The 18,041-nt window shown below is 40.4% G+C and overlaps 1 protein-coding gene across 1 annotated transcript in view; it reads left to right on the top strand.

The window, feature by feature from the left end:
• The window catches only part of camkvb (CaM kinase-like vesicle-associated b), a 32,109-nt gene that overhangs the window by 13,053 nt on the left and 1,015 nt on the right, over positions 1-18,041 (top strand). The window contains exons 2-9 of the mRNA XM_053441897.1: positions 10,946-11,053; positions 11,193-11,324; positions 14,754-14,828; positions 15,445-15,583; positions 16,544-16,664; positions 16,779-16,854; positions 16,974-17,110; positions 17,294-17,372. Of these exons, the coding sequence (XP_053297872.1) occupies positions 10,959-11,053; positions 11,193-11,324; positions 14,754-14,828; positions 15,445-15,583; positions 16,544-16,664; positions 16,779-16,854; positions 16,974-17,110; positions 17,294-17,372 (854 nt within the window). The 5' untranslated portion in view covers positions 10,946-10,958. The remainder of the gene's footprint in view (positions 1-10,945; positions 11,054-11,192; positions 11,325-14,753; positions 14,829-15,444; positions 15,584-16,543; positions 16,665-16,778; positions 16,855-16,973; positions 17,111-17,293; positions 17,373-18,041) is intronic.

The raw sequence follows: 18,041 nt of genomic DNA on the forward strand, positions 1-18,041 counted from the left end.
GAATCATTACTTCCCAAGGGGTTTGTAAGTGTTTCGCTGCATTAACAACAAGGCAAAGCAAATTTTTTGCGTTACTTGATTGAGCAGAATTATTTTATGTAACAGTACACACTGTGTGTTGCAGCACTGTTAGTCATCACTAAGTATCACAAAGAATGCATCTTACCCTTGCCATTACCCACATCTTCCTCACACTTCCATTGCCTTGGAACAATGCAATCATCATAGCACATTCAGTTTCAGCTGGACTCACTGACAAACCCTCAAGATCTGCCTCGTTTCAAACATCAGACAGCGGAGAAGCCGCAGCAGCCCCAGCCCCCCCCCCCCCCCCCCCCCCCCCCTCTGTCAAAGGCATTTTCATGCTCTCAACTTCCTTATTTCAGTTCAGTGAAATGATGACATAAGAAGCTTCCACCTGGAGAAGAATAGAGCTGTTCAAACTGAATGAGAAGAGAGAATAAGAGATGGAGCTATAGCTGGCATTGCTACACACAGACTGTGGAACCTAATGATAGCACATTCTATTTACCTTATACAGAGGAGAGAAACACAAATTTTCACTTATCATATCTTTAAAAAGCCTAAAAATATTAAAGATGTTGATGCTTTTCAGTGAAATATCTTGACAAATATTAGATGGATTACAGTTCATACATCAATGGGTCAAACTTTGGTTGTTCATGTTTGTTTCAATTTAGATTTTTCCGCTTGTCAAAATGGTCACTGATCCAAAGTCTCACTATTTCAATCTCTACAATATGGATTTACATTCATTATTCTGAGAGCATGACTCTAAATAACTGGTGATCAATGACTTATCATGAACCATCATCAAATCAACATTTGTATTTGTTCTTTACAACAACAAAAAACCACTACATATTTCACAGCAACCAAAATATAAACTTTTCTGACGTTAGTTGTTAGCTTAGTTCTGGACTGATCTCATAACCAGAAATTATTCTGGCTTTATTGTCAGCTCTCTCTCATTTCCCCATAGTTTGTCAAACAGATACACAGCAGATAAATACTGGTGTTTTCCTTCAAGTTGATCTATAGATTCAGCTCGTACAGATGCGTCTTCTAAATATGCACAGTTTTGACTTTTCTCTTTTGACCTATGCCCATCAGCTTGAAGCATGTTTCACTCTGTAATTGGAAAAAACATAAAATGCACAGTTGCAACTATCGTAGTTCGGAAAGTACAGAAATCATTAATTCTCTGTAATTTTTCCTCCCGGGAGTTCGGCTAATAACTGCCAGACCAAAAGCTTGTGATTTCATATGTCACAGCAGATCAATAAGCTCTGGTGGTATCGCTGGGCTAATAACTCATATGCCCCCTGTTTTTGTACAGTGAGACTAATCTTGTATGTGTGGTAAAATGTAGTACAGAAATGTCGTGAATGTGAGCTGGTGCGTACACGTTGGACGTTATGGGGTTAGACTAGTGTCCTATAGCCTGGGGTTGCCTTCTGCTGTGGTTCAGCTACAGTGCAACATAATTCCCTCAAGTTGGCCACAGGAAATAGTTCATCCTAAAGTGGAGATGCATTCGCTGTGTTGCAGTATTGTGCGCTTTCAAATGTTATCAATTTTTACTCAACACTGTCAGTTTCATGAACGGGCTTCCTTGAATTTACTGCTCATAATTTGTGTCTCTTTTGCACATCAATTTCACAGTCAGCATTTTGAGGGGACTTTTAATTAGTCTGTGCTTGACATTAAAACTGAGCTCTTTATTTATTGCTTCATTTATCCCTGCCTTCAGATGATAATATTTCATGTAATGTCGATTTTATGTGTGGCAATTAAAGTTTCTGTCCACTGAAGCAGCATGGAGGAACTGAAAGCTAATGACTTGGCCCTGAAAAGAAGAGGGTGTTGTAGAGGAGGAGCTGGGTCTCCCCAAGTGAACAAGAGTCCTGTGTTAAGAGTCAGCATCACACTATAAAGTATTTACATAATGGTTTTGTTCAACATAATAATGATAATAAAGATTTGATCATGAATAATGTGCGCACAGCAACTGGCAAACACAGCAAACTGTTGTTATGCCCAGTGTTTAAAAAATATGAAACCATTTAAGTCCTAATGTCTTTAATGTTATGTCGTTACGTTTGAGACGATTATCTGGTGACATTTGTTTTTACCCATGGGCCTGTGTTGACATGTGACATAGTGGTGTTTTATAATTATACCACTGGGGAAAACCAAAGGGGGAGACTCCGACATTCTTAGCTTTAAAGTGCATAACCGTGTAAGGATTTATATAAAAGGAGGTAAAGTATTATTTAGTAGTCTGATAATTTAAGTGAAAGACTATAAATCAGCAAACATTTTGATAATCATTTAATTGATAAGGCATTATCTAACACAAATGGAAAAAAAATATTTCCTTCCTAATGTGATAGATGGATATATAGATGTAATGTTTATTGCAAAGAGAAGGGCCCAGTATAGTGCCATGGGGCACACCTCTGGGCAGGGGATAGGATATGGAAGTTTACTTTTAACCTGATTAATTCAGTGATTGTGTGATATCTTGCACAATGTGGAGAGATATGGTTCAGTGGGGCATTTGGTAAGAAAGGTGTCCAGCACATATCTAGTTGAAGAACATAAAGTACAAGTTGGGTTAGCAGGTGCCCTTTTCTTAGTGAGAAAGTTGTACTCTGAAAATGATGAACCGTTACACCGTCATTTGAGCTAAATCTGTAATTAGGGTATTCAAAACGTGTTAAAACCACCTAATGTTGCTGTTCACCACACTATCCTGTAAGGGTCTCCAGATGACATAAACATACAGGAGCTTTGACAGGAGAGACATTTCTTGGGCTAAAAAATCAGAGGTACTGGCGACATCAATTACAGATACGAAAGGACACAAATGTTCATGGTACAGTGAAGTATACGGATTCACACTGCGATGCACTTGTGCATTTGTGCGTTCAGGCATGCACTAATGTCTTTACACTCACACACACTTTTCTCCCTCAGGATGGATTGTCTGTAGCTGTTTTTGTCAAAACAATCTGGCATTTGTTCACTCTCTGCACACAGGGAGCCCTTCTGAGCCATCCTACCTGAAAAGAAATATACAGTATATATATATATATATATATATATATATATATATATATATATATACATATATATATATATATATATAGAAGCTGCCCAGGTCACACTGAGACACCCTCAGTGTGCAATCCTAAACATACCATTTTACCTCCCAGACGTCACAGTTGAGTTTTAGGCCTGCTTCTGCAGACAAACCAAATGCTTACCAACCAATCTAATAAATTGTATTGCATGTTGCCAGATTGTTTTCTAATTCCTCAGTTCACTGTTCAACTGTTGTCATTGCCATAACTGTGACCTATTTGTTGTGTTGTGAGCATGTTTAAATAAACAAAATTGTAGTTGCATGTCCCTGCCATTGGCTAGATTGTTAAATTAGCCTTTAAACTGTTACATTTGGCTGTAAAATGCTAAATTAGCCCAGAAGCACATTAGCCAACCATCCAGGTTAATCTTCACTCACGCTCAACAAGCTAAAACTCAGTGTTTTTGAAAAATGACTGTATTAAACACGCAATCAGTACATTATGTAGATTATCAAGGTTTCCTTGTTTTATTCAGACCAGCACTGATTATGTAAGGCTTTTTAATTATTGCATCAAGATTATTTACTCATGGACTCAACTCATGTTGTTTTCTATTACATTGGTAACGGATGTTGGTATATAGAAAATCTACTAGAACTTCACTGATACCTCAGTCCTTTTATGAAACCACATCTAAATGAAAAAGATCTACATTTTTATTTGGATCATTGGTTCAGATACATTTATTCAGATGAGTCTCCTAAGACTATTGGATTCATTGGGCTTTTCCGCTCCTGTTCATTCATTTATTAAGTTCTATGGGTTTGCCTGTGCTACAAACTTAATTTGTAAAATGTGTTGGACTTAATTGTATTAAGACAAACAATGAGCTAAATAATTTTAATCAATTCCCAAAAATCTCATTAAGCAAATCTAAAATGCAGGATATGAAAACTCTCCCCCAAAGCATGTTAAACCCACAATTGCTTCTCCAGCATTAGCAGCAGAGTCAGCTCTCCTAGCTTGAATCAGTTTAATAATTGATGTAACAAAACCCCAGCATCTCATATTCACAATGTCTTCATGACTTGCAGGTTAAGCAGACAAAATGCTGCAAAAGGCTTTTTTGCCCCATTTAAATGTTCTTGTAGTTCAGAACTTCTAAACTTTACTGTGGGTCTTACATTATGGACGATTGTGGTACAGAGCCACTGCTGCTGTGTGTTGCAGAACTGTTCGTCATCACTAAGACATATTCCCCAGCTGCTGTGCACATATAAGCTCCATGGATCTGTTCTGTCCTGGACTGTCCTGCACAGTTGAGACTGGGCTTTTTGTGTCCCTGGTACAACAGAGAAATCATGCTGTGGCAACTAGCAGGTGTAAGTCCATGAGATATACTGACCTGTGAATCTACCTTTTCGCAGGAAATGTGAAATGTTTCTACACTAACCCCCCTAAAGACGCTCTTTTAAGAGGGGGCTGTAATGTGCTTTGTGATTGTTGTTAAAGTAAAGGTTTTATCTTATTTTTTTGAAAAAATAAGATAAAACCCATCCCGATAGCATCAATAAATAAAGTAAAGGCCAGAAGTTAGCGAGCCAGTCATGGAACAGTCAGCTTCTAGCAGTTGTCAGTGAATGTGTTTTCGGGGGGGTCGTAGCTCTGATGGGAGGTACAATGAGAGAGTGGGATGTATTGGTTACTTATTGATTACCAAACCTGGCTTTAAGTGCAATATTAAGACAGTGGTGCAGCTGCTGTCATTTTCCATTGGAGAGTTCTGAGACTGGCTGTGATGCCACGGAAAAAGAGAGGAGGAAGTGGGAAGGAAGCCTGTGCAGTGTTTTCCCATTCACTTGTGAATAGAGCAATGTAAGTGAGATTCAGATGGAATGACAACACATGAAGTGGGATTGTGATGGTTTTCTAAGGTGACTCAATGGCTAGGGTCCATGGCTTTGAATAAGCCCATCAAAGAAAACATAAGGTCTAGGAGAAACTGGATGCCAAGCATCCAGTTTCTCTGTGATGTCACTTAAACAGATGAGAGACGTATTTGATTCTTGAGAGACTTGCTATACGTGAGGCGGATGTAGACGCTGTCAAGCAGTGCGGCACACAGAACTGGGATTAGAGGAGAGCTGAGCAGAGCAGACTGGTAATTATTATAGTACTGCCAGAGTTGCCATGCTTCCGCTCCTAGCACACTGTTAAGCAAGTGCCCCGGGACCCAGCGATTCCTCGATACATGAAAGACACGAACCACAGGCCCAGTGAGACACACTGTGGAAAAGGAGACTGTCAACCATGAATAATTAATTCAACTGTGTATGCGCTCACTTTTTAAAAACCGTTGCCACCATCTTTATTCTGATCCTGCTCCATACATGCAGCTGATTGATGCAACTTTCCATCCTCTTCATGCATTTCCTATCTGCAGTTTTTGCACTCCTCCTGCTCTCCTCCCCTTGTTACAGACCTCTCAGCCCCTAACTCGACAGCAGGCCTAATATGCTGCAGTGCAACTTTAATTAGTGCGGCCAAAAAGCCCCAGAGACAGCGGGTGCAAACTTTTATATCAACGTTTCCAAGAAGCCGTTTCTTCTAAAAGTCAAATGAAAGGAGACATAACTCTTTTGAGGTACAATAATAAATGCGATAATGTTGCAGAATGTTGTTTGGATCCTCCCCAGCGAGTTTCTGAGAAGTGCTTCGACGAGTACATCGGCCCCCCCCCCCCCTGAATTAATGCAGATTGTACGGTGAGATAATAAACACATAAAGTGCTTTCATTTCATAACAATCTTGGGTGCCCATTTGCTCTCATTATATAGAAATATTCATGGAACGGTGCAGCGATAATTTCCCCAACATGTGACAGATGCACTGCCAGGGTCGTGTTTCAGCGGATTTAGATTTGCATAATATCAATATTCAACCTGGAGTACAGTGTTCATATAGAAAATCTAAGCTCTTATGAATTCTCTGGGCCTGTGGCTCTGCTCGTCATTGACAGAGGTTCACTCAAAGAGTCACGCTTTGACATGTATGGCTTTTCATTGTTACTTTACAGCAAGACATCTTGCTCATTAGCAAATTTATGAACCACATTTTCAACCTTTGAGCATAGTAGGTGCAAATGCAAAAGTATGTTTTATGTGACACATTACACAAGTGGAGATGTTTTAGTTATATTCAAATCACGGCAGGGCTTTCTCCATATTATCTTAAGAACTTATTTCGGACTGTGGCACATCCTGCACACCCTTCAATCTGAGTGTTCGGATCGTAAGTGGACAGCAGGAAGCTCATGTGGGAACTTACCCAAATGTTTCCTGAGATCCGATCACTCAAACCACATTTAGAGGTGGTCTGCGACTCTTGTGCTCAAGTTGTTTTAGGTGTGTGAACGCAAATCTGTCCTGGGCCACATACGATGGACCCACTACAGTTTAAACAAATTGTTATGGTTCTCAGTGTCCACTAGTTTATTCAATACTTGTCTTATATTGCTCAGATCTTTCCTCATAGCTGTGCATATAAATGCATTCAGTCCCACTTGATTCGGTTTGGTTGTGTCTATAAACTGTATGATGATATTTGCATGTTTTGCGTATGTGATTTATTTTTCTATCTCAGGATGTTACAGCTCAGTATGACTTCTCACATCAGAGTCAACTGTTGTTAACCTCCTACTCGACATATAATACTGTATTTGACATCATCATAAGTAAACATGGAGGAGAAGCTTCAAACTAGCGGCTGAATGATGAGGCTGAATCTTCATCTGGTTAATCTTAGGAATCAGATGTGAAAAAATGGGTTGGATTTGACTGATTTATTAACATAATGTGACATCTCTGATCACAGCTGGACTAAGTATTTGGTTCTTAGACTCACATGGGTTTTAGAAGGATTGGATTTTAGGCTCATATATAATATATGGGCGGATTTAACTCTTTAATATCCTGGTGGGACTGAGACTTATCTAAAAATCTAAGTGCAGCTGTAGCCCGAGTATTTAAAAGTTCTCTCACAAACCTCTTGTTGCCTTTAAGTATTGCATTAGTGAAGATCATTCAAGTCAAGATGGACTTTCAGAAATCCAACACAAACTTGTTTTTCTTGTTTTATTTAATCCTCGAGTCCTTATGTTTTCTTAATAAGCAGAGTTTTCTTGCAACTTTCCTTACTGGAGGAGATAGTGAGAGGCAACGGTCCAAGTTCTAGTCTCTGTTAAGACTCATGCAATCGTCGCCTGCCCAAGTTATGTTTTTGACCTTATCTTCTCCTTTCAGCTTAAGGCCGAGTGCTATCACAGCCTCTTGAGCAATCCCATGAGATCAGTGCGGATGAGAGAAAATTAATGTCAAGGATGTTTATTTCCAAAGAGCTGGAGAGTCCGTCCTTGTGGGGATGCTGCTCTGGCCAATCCTCAGGAACAGAGAAAAAGGTTGAGCATCAGAGAGAGAGAGGGAAAGATGATAGTTTCGATGGCTATGCTGAGCCTTGTCAAAACAGAATTACTATTTGGTTCAAAACTCTGGAGGAAGGAGTATGCTCAGGGGAGTCAACACAGAATCATACTGTGACAAACATGGAGATGTTACCGAGAGACACGGATGACCAGGAGGGAATATAGCAAAACTTAAATTATGCATTTCTTGAATGCTTTTGGCCTATTTGGAGTAGTGCAACAAACAACACTGGCATAGTATCACATAAAAAAGTTGTTCGGACAAGATGCTTATACATACAACCATAGATTTGGAGGCAAGCTGGGGATGGGAGTGTTCAAAGTGACCAATCGAAGGAGGGGAGCAGTAGCCACAAAGTCTCAGAATTCTACCTGACGAGCGATCGAGTGTTGGGCAGTGTTAAGCAGTTACTACCCGTGCTTGTAAAAACCACAGTTGTCTACGCCAAACAGGAAATGCAGGCGAGTGTGCCTTTTCACTTGCCTATTATCATTTGATCACTTGCAGAGTAGAAATATTCCGAGTATGCTTTTGGGCGTGAGGATACTGTTTCTGTGCACTCACACTATATGCCCGGGTGTTTTTTTTACATTAAGTGAAACCTGATCATTCATCAAAGTTTGTGTATATAAATGCAGCGTACTTTTTATCATCATATTTTGTTTATCTTGCTCAAGTGTAAGATTGTCCAAGTAAAATATAGCCCATGCATAATTGTTGAGCCACACAGCATTTCTTAGATCCACTTCAGTGAATTTGAAATGCTCTAAAGTCAGCACAAGTATGATGCATGGGGTCGGATCTTTACTGTGCAACTTCATTTAGAGGCTGCTGAGCCAGAGGGAGAGAAATAGGCTCGGGGCGAACGACGGAGTTAAAAACCTAAACAGCAAATGGAAGATTTCCAAAAACTAGGGAACACTTCTTCGTCTCAGGGGAATTTCAGGGTGGGATTAGTGCAAACAGCTGCCCCCTCACGTACATGACGGCTTACCATACCAAACAGGTAGCAGCCATTTCCCTGCAGATGTAGCCCCATGTTATCTCAGCAGAAGAAATAATCCCCTTTACCCATGCTTGAAAACTTTTGACACAATGCTGATACATAAGTGTAGCATTTAACCTAATCTTTAAACTTCACCCTGGAGTCTCTCATTGATTTTAACAGGCAGGAGGAACAACCTGATTTGCTCATCGCCTTGACTGACTAGAGGAGGCACTGTGCTTGCCTATTACACCCAGGATCTTTATCACCAGCCATCCTCCGAACTGTAAATCTTCACTGCATCTGCACAAAATCCATGTCGATACAGCAGCATGGCCCGGGCAGACCCAGGTCACACACTGGGCCATAAAGCACCACGAGGCATCGACTGGTGCTCCTGAAGGGCAGATAACAGTCAGTGCATGAAGTGATAATGCCTGAATGCTGCTGATGCTGGTCAGTCCAAATGGGCCCATTACACAGCTTCCGTTATGTGATCCAGCCAGCGTTGGCCTCTTTCTGCTTGAAATGCTTTTAAAAAATGTTGGCCATTACGCGAATCAACACTTGGATGGAGAGGCTGACTGAGCTTGTTTGTGGAGGCACCTTAACATGATTTTTCCAGATTTTTGTGTGAATTTGTGTCTCCATAGTCCTGCTGCTGTTATGTATTGCTTTTACAGGCTCTTGATGAACCCATGATATTAACATCTTCACTGATTGGGCTCGGAAAGCTTTCCAAGACTGAAAAAATGTACGTTTCTTACTCCGTTTCTCCAGCTTGTTTTCTTTCTCTACAATACTTCAGGCTCTTACATCTTCTTGCAGAATATAAATGTTTTCTAGAATATTATAGATTTTTCCTGACATGTTTTCCAAAGCCTCGCTTCTGCCAGACTTACTCAGAGTAACCCTCCATTTAAACTGCAGAACTTCCCTCTCCTCTTTGTACTGTAACTTCACTGAGCCAAAGCATTTACCAGGGAGACAAGTGCAGTGTATTAATAGTGAAGGAAAGAGATAGGAAGCCAGGAAAGGTCAGCCCCTCATGCCGACTACACAACACAGCCTCGTGCCTCAGATGAGAGAAGGTTGAGAGAGAGAGATAGAGAGAGAGAGAGAGAGAGAGAGAGAGAGAGAGAGAGAGAGAGAGAGAGAGAGAGAGAGAGAGAGAAGGTTTTTCTCAGTAATTTGATGCGTCCCCAAACAGACCCTCGTTCATTTAGATTGGATTACAGTTGGTTGGTGGAGCTACACTGAACAGATTGCACTTCTTACACGTAACGCCATACTTCTCACGCTGGCTGCACTCATTTACATGTGGACATCCATCACCCAGATTGTCAGTGCGCAGATGGATGCTGTGCGGCTAGGAAATAAATATTTTTCGGCCTTTATTCATCTGGAGGAGTTTTTGCTGCGCCATTGCTTTTCCGAACGCTCTCCTGCTTCATATCCTAACAGCTTCACATACAGAAGATTCACAGCATCTCAGGACTTGTCAGTGAGTCTGCAGTGTTGTACTACAGGCCCCTGAGTCTTTTACTTCACATGGACACATCTCTCAACTGTTCTCCCACCAGATTTCTACAAATCTATCCTCCATCACTAATCATGAGCATGTGGGCTTGGTTATACAGTCACCTGTTTTAAATGAAATCAGACTTTAAACCCTCAGTGAAACCAATATCATATAGAAATCAAAGACCAGTCCAACTGATGAATTAGTGATGGAATACATTTATCCTGTTTCAGATTCCAAACACAGCTCCTCGTTATGAGACCTCAGCACAATGCAGAGAAAGAAGTAGTGAGAAAAATAAGTCGTCCTCTTTCCCAGAAATACAAAAATAACAGCTTCAACTGAGCCGACTCTGAAGTGGCACAGGATGAGCTCAGATTTCACTCCACGCTGTTCGAGAGAGGCACAGAGAGGCTGCAATTAAGTGTTCGAGTGTCGATGCAGAGCTGGTAAAGATGAATTCCTCTCCTGGTCCTGGGGTGATGTGCCTGTAATTGCTGGCTCACTACTCTTGTTTGGAAATGCCTCACTTGTAGCCATGGTTGTCTCGCTGGGCCACAGGGTCATATTAACTGCTGCTCCTTCTGCTCCAAAAGTCTTCCCACTGCTGTTATAGTAGTGATGTAAGTTAGATCCCAACGTAAAGAAAAAAAAGAGGCTCGGGCCCTTTATTAAGGCGGTTCTGTTACAGTAAGTGACACAATCGGCTGCGCTGACACGGCCTCTGTTGGCTCTTTAGCTCTCAAACCTTTGAAAAGCTATCTCAGCATTTCTGTTATCTCCGTCCTGTGTTTAATTCCACTGTCTCCCTCGTCTGTCTCTCCTTCTGTGTCTTCTCTCACAGGTCAGGAGCGGCCATGCCATTTGGCTGTATAACGATCGGGGAAAAGAAGGAATATCACATTCCTTCAGACGTGTCAGATAAATATGACCTGGGTCAGATTGTTAAATCGTAAGTACCACAACACTGACTTGTACAGCCCAACATCCACACAAATCTTTGAATGATGCTTCTATCTTTTCTCATGAAATCATTATATTTGTGTTTTTACATTTCATCTGAACTGCTGTTATGAAATGCTTCCTTTCAGGGAGGAGTTCTGTGAGATATTCAGGGCCAAGGACAAAACTACGATGAAAATGTACACATGTAAAAAGTTCCTGAAGAAGGATGGAAGGAAAGTCCGCAAGGCTGCCAAGAATGAGATCCTCATCTTAAAGATGTGAGTTGATTTGGTTCCATGTTCCCTTCTGTCCACATTTCTTTGGTGATCAGTGCTTGAGTGGTTTAGTAAATAATATATATAATAAAAGTCGCTACTGAGAATAAAGTCATAATTTAAGGGAAACCAGTCACCACATCGCATAAATAAAGAAAAAAAAGGAAATAAACAGTAAGAAGAACACACGCTCACAGGAGTTCAACTCCTTCTTCATCCAAAATCTTTATTCTTTAGCGTATGGTTTCTTTTTATGATATTTCAAAACCCCTTTGAATATCAGATGTGACCAACTACAGCCATTTCAGATGATCATGGAAACAGTTTCTTGCTAAATCTTTTCAATTTCCCGATATTTTTGATGATGTGGTGCTGATATGTCAAAAGTGTTTTGTTCTTTAGGAAACCTGGACTAATTTCAACACAGGCAAAAGGCTGATCTTCTGAAATTCCCCCTCGTTAATGACACGGCCCTAATATTACAACATAGTCATACATTTTTGACATTTTATAGCGATATGAAGACTTCAATCTAGAAACTCTATCTTCATAAATAATATATTTTTTCTTTCTTTTTTTTTCATTTTAATAATCACACATAGCCTTGTTTTTTGTGCGACATTGTTTTTTTCTCCGTTTCCTCTGTGATTATCTAACTTTCCAGTAAAAGCCACATTAGCATACCCGGGGCCTTATCAACAATTTGTCACCGACAGCAGGCGAAGCGTTGGAGCACGATGAAGATGAAGGTGTGATTTCTTTAAGAGGGCTTTCAAAACACGGAATCACAGGCTTCTGAAAATTACACTTCAGATGCGACTATAATGGGGACATGCACTGCTCCCGTTTTTTCATGCTCCAATCATCAGTCGGGGGTTTTAGTGAATAATCAAATCTGATGACATTTTCAAAGGCTGTGAATAATTGCTGGCAAAACATGAAATGCAGTCTTGAATTTAAAATGCTTGAATATGGGCATTAGAAGAGAAAAGAAGAGCTCCTTCAAGTACTAATCCTCATTCATTTTGTATTACTTAGAATGAACATTGTCAGTCAAAGTCATTTTTTGGTTCAATTCTTAATACCACTGACTTCAAGTCTCACTCTACACAAAAATGTCTTCCTTATTAATACTGCACTTGAATAAAGAGGCTGTTTTCACATTCAGGATTTAGTCTCATCACAACTCATATAGAAGTCAGCTGTAGTCAATTACTTGCACACAGTGTAACGTGGAGAGTTGTGACATATTCTAACCAAATATTTAATATTTAATGATTGAGGAGGAGCAGATGTAATTATGGGAGTTTTTAATGAGGCACTATAACCGTTTTGTAGGAAAACCTTACAGGACACAACTGTTTTTTTCCAAGCAGAGAATTGAGCGTCTGTCTGGAGGGAAATATTAATGATGTGCGAGAGTTTTGTTATTGGTAAAGTTTTACCTCTTCTCAGTCACAAAACCATGATTAATGGACTAAAGTGAAAATGATACTTACAAAATGCAATTTAATCTATAAGCATTAGAGTATTTTGATTATTATATTATTTACAATAAGATGGCCTATATTCTTAACCTAGTACATTAAATAAACAATCATTTCGGAAATAAAACTTAAATATATTTGTTCTACAATGACTAATCCATTCATTATCAATTCTCCTTATCATTTAAGGGTAATGGGGGGGCCTGGAGCAAATTCTAGCTGACATTGGGGAAAAGTCAGGATACATCCTGGACAGGTTGTTACCATATCACAGGGCTGACATGGAGGGACAAATGACCATTCACACTCATCTTCACACATAGGTTCACTTCAGAGTCACTAAACTGTGTCTTTGGGCTATGGTAGTGGAGTAGTGCCTGGGCCTCACTGGCTGTGTGCAGCGTGTGACAGCTGCGCCGCTGATCTGCTGCATCTCACAGGCGTTTTCACACTGGGAGTGTGTTGCTACGTGCCTCCAGCCGAGCTGCAATTTTAGGGTTCTGGTATAACTACTGTAATTCCTCAGATAAAGGAACTTCTATATACACAACCAAATGCAAGGACTGTGTGGTATGAAGCCGTGTATCATCTGGTCGTGCAATAACAATAACCTCGTCAAAACAAATTTATAGATTCAGTCAACAGAAACTCAAGAGTGCTTTTACTTTGAAACGGGAGAAGGAAGTGCTGCAAATATTTACGTTTGTCCCATATTTTTCAGATAGATTTTGAAACTATGTTGAAAGATCAGATTTTACTGTTTATTTTGCTGTGAACCATTTTATTATGTTGAGAAAATAGGCAAGACCTTGACTCTCTAGAAGAGACGCACCTGCGACGCGTTCTTCACACAGCCAGTGTGGCTCAGCCGTAAATAGAGGGAACCCACAGACTCTTCCACAAACCGAGGGGGGAAACATGCAACCCCCACAGACAACCGAACGCAAGGTTCAAACTAATTATCTCTCTTGCTTTGGGGAGACTATACTCACCACTGCATCGCCATGAGTAATATAAATTATAGAATTTTATTGATTTGTCTCTTTTGTCCTTAATGACATGCTTAGCATATTTACGAAAACTAACTACAAATTGAAGGTTTTCAATTTGGTAAAGAAAATAGAGGATTTTCCAGATTTCCTTAATCTACAATATGAAGCAATGACTTCATTTGTGTTCTCCAGTCCTGTGGCCCTATGCAGGTCAGTCTGTTAGGCAGAGACAGGCTGAAACTATGCACAAAGGGACAACACAAAACCTGCACTTGCAGATTGTTCAGTTTTCTTTTTCAGGGCAAAGCAGACAACATGGTGCTTTAGTAACAGACCAACCCTATGAAAAGGAAAATAAATGAGTGTCTTACACAAGTGTGGGCCAATACATTCAGTGCATTCACGCTGTTATAAGAGCTACAACAGCTGGCTGTGGAGAATAACCTCTGACTGGTTGCAGAGAAACACATTATTGTAGCTGCGATAAGCCAAACTCTATGTCCCAAATCTCTCCCCATTAGCTCCCTGCTGGACCACATACACTGCCTGCCTGTTTATTCAAATACACAATCAGTGCATGTCTTCCCTCAGAAATCCACACAATAGAACAAACATTTTTCTGATAGAACAGACATGTAAATTGTATCCTAAATCTTTTTTTTTTTTACTTTAATGACTTATCTATTGAGACTTTAGTTCAGTGCCATTTGAGATTGACAACAATCTGTATAGCCTCATATACTGTAGCTTTATGAGCTAAATTCCCCATCAAGTTTCACAGCTGGTACTGTGTTAAAGGCATGTTCATGGAAATAGGAGCACATATCTGCTTTTTTAGGGAGACAGGCAGTAGAACGTGTCTCAGTCTCCTGAATGAATGACTCAGACGTCATCTCCTATATGACTCCTGACATCTCTGACTGTGCCTTGTGCTTTGTGACGTGTCTCCCCAGGGTGAAGCATCCCAATATTCTCCAACTGGTGGACGTCTTCGAGACCAAGAAAGAGTACTTCCTTTTCCTTGAACTGTGAGTTCACATGTTTGAGGAGCCTGGGGAAATGGCTCCCTGCTTTCCTTTGCTGCAGCTTGAGCCTGCTGGACTGTATATGTTGATTATACACTTGTGGGGAATGAGCTGTTGTAGACGGAGGCCCTGTAGATACGGGAACAACTCAGAACTCCACTCATTTGGTATTCGGATATGATTGCTTGCTAGCATTTGATGCATTCCAATGAATATGCTAAATGTAGGACACTCATCTCCTCCCTTGAGGACACTTGATTTGTGGGATTAGGAATTCTCATTAGGAAGAAAATGATAAAACACAGAAGAAACATCTAGTGAGCAATGGGTAAAACCATTTTCCTGAAACAGATATGGCAGAAGACTTAATATTGTCCAAAGATGATGATGATGTATTTAACATTTTAATATAAATATGCAATGGTACTGTTATAGCGCCCTCATTTGAAACACCCATGGCCCCTGTGTGGGTAAGCCTTTTGTGGCCTATGAGGGCTATTTCTTGGCAAGCACACTTGGTTGGGCCCACCCAAAGGGCTAACCCTGTCTCTGGATGAGACTGCCCTGGCCCAATTTAATCCCTGTCTAACACATTTTGGGCCTACCTCTGTTTCCACAGTGCAACAGGAAGAGAGGTGTTTGACTGGATCCTGGATCAAGGCTACTACTCAGAGCGAGACACCAGTAACGTGGTGCGCCAGGTGTTGGAGGCCGTTGCCTACCTCCACTCCCTGTGTATCGTTCACAGAAACCTGAAGGTAACACGCTAGTACAGGATTTAGCATATGCTGATCTAGGCATCCAGATGTAAATAAAACGCCATGACTGTGGTGCCATCTCACAGGTAAATCCAGACTCTCAAACTGTAATCTGTGTGACGGCATACAATTCAATTACTTATACAAAGAAAAAATACAGTCAAAGAAATAAAAATAAAAATCTAGTTGAAGAATTGACTTGTAAAGAGTTGTAAAGGACTCTGTTTATTTTAATTCCGGCAATCCAACTTACCAACTCGCGAAGTTTCTCTTCAAAAAGTTTAGCTTTTGTTGACATTTTCTAGATGTGTCTCGGGTCATCTTGTCTGCATTATTTGGCTACACTGCCCCCTACAGTTCCAGGTGGTACTTCCCTGTTTCCTTAGCTTCATCTATCTCCGTAAACTGTTAGAATACGTAAACAAATAAGGACAAAATCAACGCAGAGTATGAGCAGGAACTAATATGCTCTTACATTAAGTATAAATGAGCCAAAAGCTGTGTTACAAGCTCCACATTCACATCTATGTTAATAACTGCACTTGGTTAAACCCGGTTAAACCCTGTTGAGCTGCCCTCTTTGTCCTCCCTCTCTAACCACGTGTTCCCATTATTCATAGCAAAGGTCTGGATCTGTTTCTCCATTTGGATACCTCTTGTCTCTCATTACGGGACACTCAGCTCAAATTTAAATCAAACAAGTTCTTATGTGGAAATATTTCAAACTTGATCAAAGCATTTAGTTGTAGCATAAGATAATAAGCTGGACGTCTCTCATTTGATAGGAGTCTTTTTTTTTAATCACCAGTGCATAATTCAACTTTTAGATGTTTCCAGTCTTGTGGATGTTTCCATCTTCCAACTCTGCAACCTTCTATCGCTGATTCACTACTAGAGTGAACAACTTGAAACATGAATATTGTATTAACTCTTGTCATTGTGATTTGTCATCGTACATAGCTGGAGAACTTGGTTTATTTCAACCGCCTGAAGCACTCTAAAATAGTCATCAGTGACTTTCATCTTGCGAAGCTGGAGAATGGACTAATCAAAGACCCCTGTGGGACACCGGAGTACCTAGGTGAGGATGTAAATATATGCTGTGGGAAATAAGACGTTGGGCATGCAAATGGTGAATGTCATGCGTATTAAGACTTAAAAGAGTTTTTTATAAAACCTGTGTGTTCTTGTGCAGCTCCTGAGGTGGTTGGAAGGCAGCGATACGGCAGGCCTGTTGACTGCTGGGCTACAGGTGTCATCATGTACATTCTGTAAGTTGTGACAGGAAATATGAAAAGAGAAGATATGGTTTAGCTACATAATAAATCTTGTTTGAATATGTCACACAGGTGTTTTTGACTGACAATGCTTTTTACTTCTGCCATGTCAGGCTGTCAGGAAACCCTCCGTTCTACGATGAAACCGATGAGGAGGATTATGAAAACCACGACAAGAACCTGTTCCGAAAGATCCTTGCCGGCGATTATGAGTTTGACTCTCCGTACTGGGATGAAATCTCTGATTCAGGTATTTTATAATGATGTAAAGGAACACAATGATGGCTTGCTTGGTAAACACTTCAAATTGTATTTTTCCACTCTTCCTCTTACCTAAGGGAGTGTTCAAACACATGTCATATTTATGTTTCCATGTATCAGGAGAATATACCCCTTTTTCACTGAGGGCTTCTGTTTGATTTTTCTCTGACAGCCAAGAGCCTGGTATCACGTCTGATGGAGGTGGATCAGGACCAGAGACTGACAGCCCAGGAGGCTATAAACCATGAGTGGTAGGCAGCGGTGCTTTCATATATTGTACAGCCTATTTAAATCAGAGCTGTGTGATCAGACAGCATCAATGAGATTAGAAAGGTTACATGAGTTCAAACTTTCTTCAAATGTCAATTAAATTTTACTGGGAAAGTTTATAAATCCCTTTAACAAGCTGATCATTGTCCATGATGACTGCACAGCATTTTCACAGCTGCAAGTTACTATGGCATTAAAAATGATGCTTCACTTGACAATTAACAAGAGCTGCTTCCTGCATGAGCCAAAATGGGTTCAATATCATATCACATAATGTTTTAGTCATTATGTCTAACTAAGCACTTTATGGGCCTGCTCAGAGGTATATCACTGGATTAAAGCTCCCGGGAGTTCAGCCTCCGATCTTCAGGCAGGAATCTTCTGTTCCTAGGTCCTGGCAAAAGACTAAAGGAAACTAAAGGCTTTTCCAGTCAAGGATCCTCAGGGGTGGAACTGCCTGAGCATCCCAGCACGTAGTGTTTATACGATTTTCTTCGCTTTTTCCCTTTAAAATAGCTGCATTCAAACACAGGTGAGCTGTGAGAGAGACCTGAAATAATAAAGATGCGGGTTGGACAGCAAATTAAATAAGTGAATCTCAAGATGAAGCTCCAAAAAGCTGTTCATTGTTAAAACTAAATAATAAAACA

The sequence above is a fragment of the Pleuronectes platessa genome, chromosome 2 (genome assembly GCF_947347685.1).
Source record: "Pleuronectes platessa chromosome 2, fPlePla1.1, whole genome shotgun sequence".
Lineage (NCBI taxonomy): Eukaryota > Metazoa > Chordata > Actinopteri > Pleuronectiformes > Pleuronectidae > Pleuronectes > Pleuronectes platessa.